The sequence below is a fragment of the Myotis brandtii genome, unplaced genomic scaffold, assembly GCF_000412655.1.
Source record: "Myotis brandtii unplaced genomic scaffold, ASM41265v1 scaffold33, whole genome shotgun sequence".
NCBI classification, from domain to species: domain Eukaryota; kingdom Metazoa; phylum Chordata; class Mammalia; order Chiroptera; family Vespertilionidae; genus Myotis; species Myotis brandtii.
Window position 1 is genome coordinate 2,267,061 of NW_005362713.1, and position 3,061 is coordinate 2,270,121.

The 3,061-nt window shown below is 56.9% G+C and overlaps 1 protein-coding gene across 4 annotated transcripts in view; it reads left to right on the top strand.

Annotated features, from left to right (window-relative positions):
• Nucleotides 1-3,061, top strand: part of LDB3 (LIM domain binding 3) — a 58,231-nt gene that overhangs the window by 40,038 nt on the left and 15,132 nt on the right. For all 4 annotated transcript variants that reach the window (XM_005871128.2, XM_014543637.1, XM_014543638.1 and 1 more), the window contains one exon: nt 2,620-3,019. In XM_005871128.2, coding sequence (XP_005871190.1) covers nt 2,620-3,019 — 400 coding nt within the window. The remainder of the gene's footprint in view (nt 1-2,619; nt 3,020-3,061) is intronic.

Consider the following 3,061-nt stretch of genomic DNA (forward strand, 5'->3'; position numbering starts at 1 on the left):
CGCGGAGGGGCTGGAAGGTGGGCGAGGGCCGTGGGCAGGCGGCTTTGCTGCCTAGGGAGTGGGCAGCTGGGACCCATTCTGAGACGCTGCTCTGGCACTTGGGAGACATGCAGAGCTGTTAGGAGGGTGGCAGCACCTGGAGTTTGGACCTCAGGTCACAGGGGCGGTCCCCCCCCCCCGCCCCCCGCCTGTGAGGCAGGCCGGTGCCATGAACCCACCATGGGGAGCACTCGGTCTAGGTGCTCTGACTTAGGGTGTCAGTCTCCCACTCCAGCCCCCACACCAAGTCCGTGTGGCTGGGCTCCCTCAGGCGACCAGGCTGTGAGACAAGCTGACAGTCATGCTGAGCTGAGACCCAGGAGTCACTAATTTAGTGACACACATAACGGTGCCAGCTACTTAACCCTCATCACAACGCTGTAAGGCACTAACAATCATATTGCCATTCTTAGACAAGGACATTCAGGCCCAGAGATGTTAAGGAATTTGCCCAAGGACACACAGCCTGGACCTAGTAGGGCTGTGCTCCCGAGGCCGAGCTCACTGGGGCTCCTCCCTGTTGACAGTTGCTCCTCAATCACATAGTACACCAAGATTTTATGGAAATTGGACTTGGGTTCTTATTTTTTAAATTTTATCTTTATTGTTGAACTATTACAGATGTTCCTCTTTCCCCCACTCCTCCCTACTCCTACCCCCTACCCAGGCCTTCACCCCACTATTGTCTGTGTCCATGGGTTATGCATATATGCACATAAGTTCTTTGGTTAATCTCTTCCCGCCCCCCCTTCTCTCTGAGAATTCTGTCTGTTGCATGCTTCCATGTCTCTGGATCTATTTCGTTTGTCAGTTTCTTTCTTTTAAAAATATATTTTTTTATTGATTTCAGAGAGGAAGGGAGGGCGATAGAGAGATAGAAACATCAGTGATGAGAGAGAATCATTGATCAGCTGCCTCCTGCACGCCCCACACTGGAGATTGAGCCTGCAACCCAGGCATGTGCCCTCACTGGGAATTGAATCATGACCTCTGGGTTCATAGGTCTACACTGGCCGGGCATACCACAGCTTTTTTATCCACTCATCTACATGGGCACTTGGGCCATTTCCAAATCTTAGCTAGTGTATGGACTTGTGTTCTTTACAGAGGCAGCTTGGGGTGATAGAAAGAGTAGTTTTGGAGACTTGCTTTTCATTTACTGGCTCTGTCTGAGCCTCGGTGACCTCAACTGTAAACAGGACTAACAAGGATGATCTCTTATGTGCCGTCTGCCTCCTCAGTGAGTGGGAAGAAGATTCCTTGTGGATGAAGCCAGCGTAGCTCCCAGGATGGCTCCAGGGCAGGGCTGTGGAGGGTGTACCCCGCAGCTTTCCATAACAGGGCCGGGCCTCCCCATCCCCATGGCAGGGTTTCCATGATGCCCAGCTCCGAGGAGCCAGTCATCTGGGAGTAGAAGGGACAGAGTTGGACAGCAGACCACAGGCCACCCGCGGTGGCCCAGGGCAACCAGGTGGGAGAGTCCGAGGCCAGGTCAGGGCCTTCAGCCTTGAGAAAGGCCTTACTTTCTAGGCTGGACCCTGGTGGAGGGGAGGGAAGGGCGCAGTGCCCCTCAGCACAGTCCACAGGCCAGGCTCAGGAATGGGGAGGAGGCGGCCCTGGCTGGCTTCCCAGGGCAGGAGAAGGAGGCCTCTTTCCATAAGAGCAGACTGAGTTGAGGGAAGGCATCTGGAACCTTCCCCATTGGGAGAAGGTGCTGGCTGCTGGATGGTGCGCAGGTCTGCCCAGCGGTGCACAGTAGAGGCACAGAGCGCTGAGACCTGGGTTTTGAAAGCCCAGGCCTCAGCGAGCTCTGGGCAAGTAACTGCAATGCTCCTTGGTGCTGTCACCCCAAAAAGGTTTTAGCTTTCAGTGGACTGGAGGGGGGTCCCGAGCTGCGGCCGTGCATTCTCACACTGCCTCCCGGGTGACCTCTCCAGTCCCTGGGACCCACTCTTTCTACCAAAGATGGAGAGCACAGGTGCCCAGGCAGCCGGACCTGGGCTGCGGCTCCTCAGCATCTCCACCCCAGGCTCCCTGAGTGACTCCTTCCAGACCCCTACCCCGCACCCTAACCACACCAAGATGGAGGTCCCCCAATACAATTCAAGCCAAGATGCTTTTCAGGAAAACAATTGTAGCTCGTCCTGAACCCGACCTGAAAACCCTACTGCCCTGGCTGCCATCTGCTTTGTCCAAAGCCTGGACTAGGTCCAGATTCCAGGAACGCATGCAGCTAGGCATTTCGGACGTCAAATCACCGGCCAGAGCGCACCGGAAGCACCTTCCAGTCGAGGCCAAGATGACCCCCTGCCCTCTCCCTGGAGAGGGAGAGGAGCCCGGCGCCCACCCTGGCAGCTGCAGATATTTGTAGCGCCTGGGGCCCTGCTCTGAAGGCTCCCCATCTCCCTTAGTTCCCGCTGCAAATTCAAACCTGGGCCCCAAGAAGCCCAGGACTGTGTCTCTGGTAAAAATGGAATTGTCCTGCTCCGATATTAAAGCCCCTTCCCTGGAGGGAGTGGGACAGGAAGTTGGGGGAAATGAATTCCTGACACATTTTCTTTGGATCTTTTTGGCTTGCAGTGCCTGCAAATACCTACAGCCCATCTCCGGGGGCCAATTACAGCCCAACTCCCTACACCCCCTCGCCTGCAAAAAACCCCACCTACTCCCCCTCCCCAGCACCAGCCTACACCCCCTCGCCTGCCCCGAGCTATGAGCCTGCACCCTCAGTGGCCCACAGCAGGGGTCCTGCTGAATCTGCCAGCCGCCCCCCTTGGGCCACAGACGACAGCTTCTCTCAGAAGTTTGCTCCTGGCAAGAGCACCACTTCTATCAGCAAGCAGCCCCTACCTGGAGGGACCTCTGCCTACACCCCAGGTTCCCAGGTGTCCCCCCTCGCCAGGGGCACCTTCCAGAGGGCTGAGCGCTTCCCAGCCAGCAGCCGGACTCCGCTCTGTGGCCACTGCAACAACGTCATCAGGTATGACCGGCTGTGGCCCTGTGCTGGGGTGCTGGGGGTGCG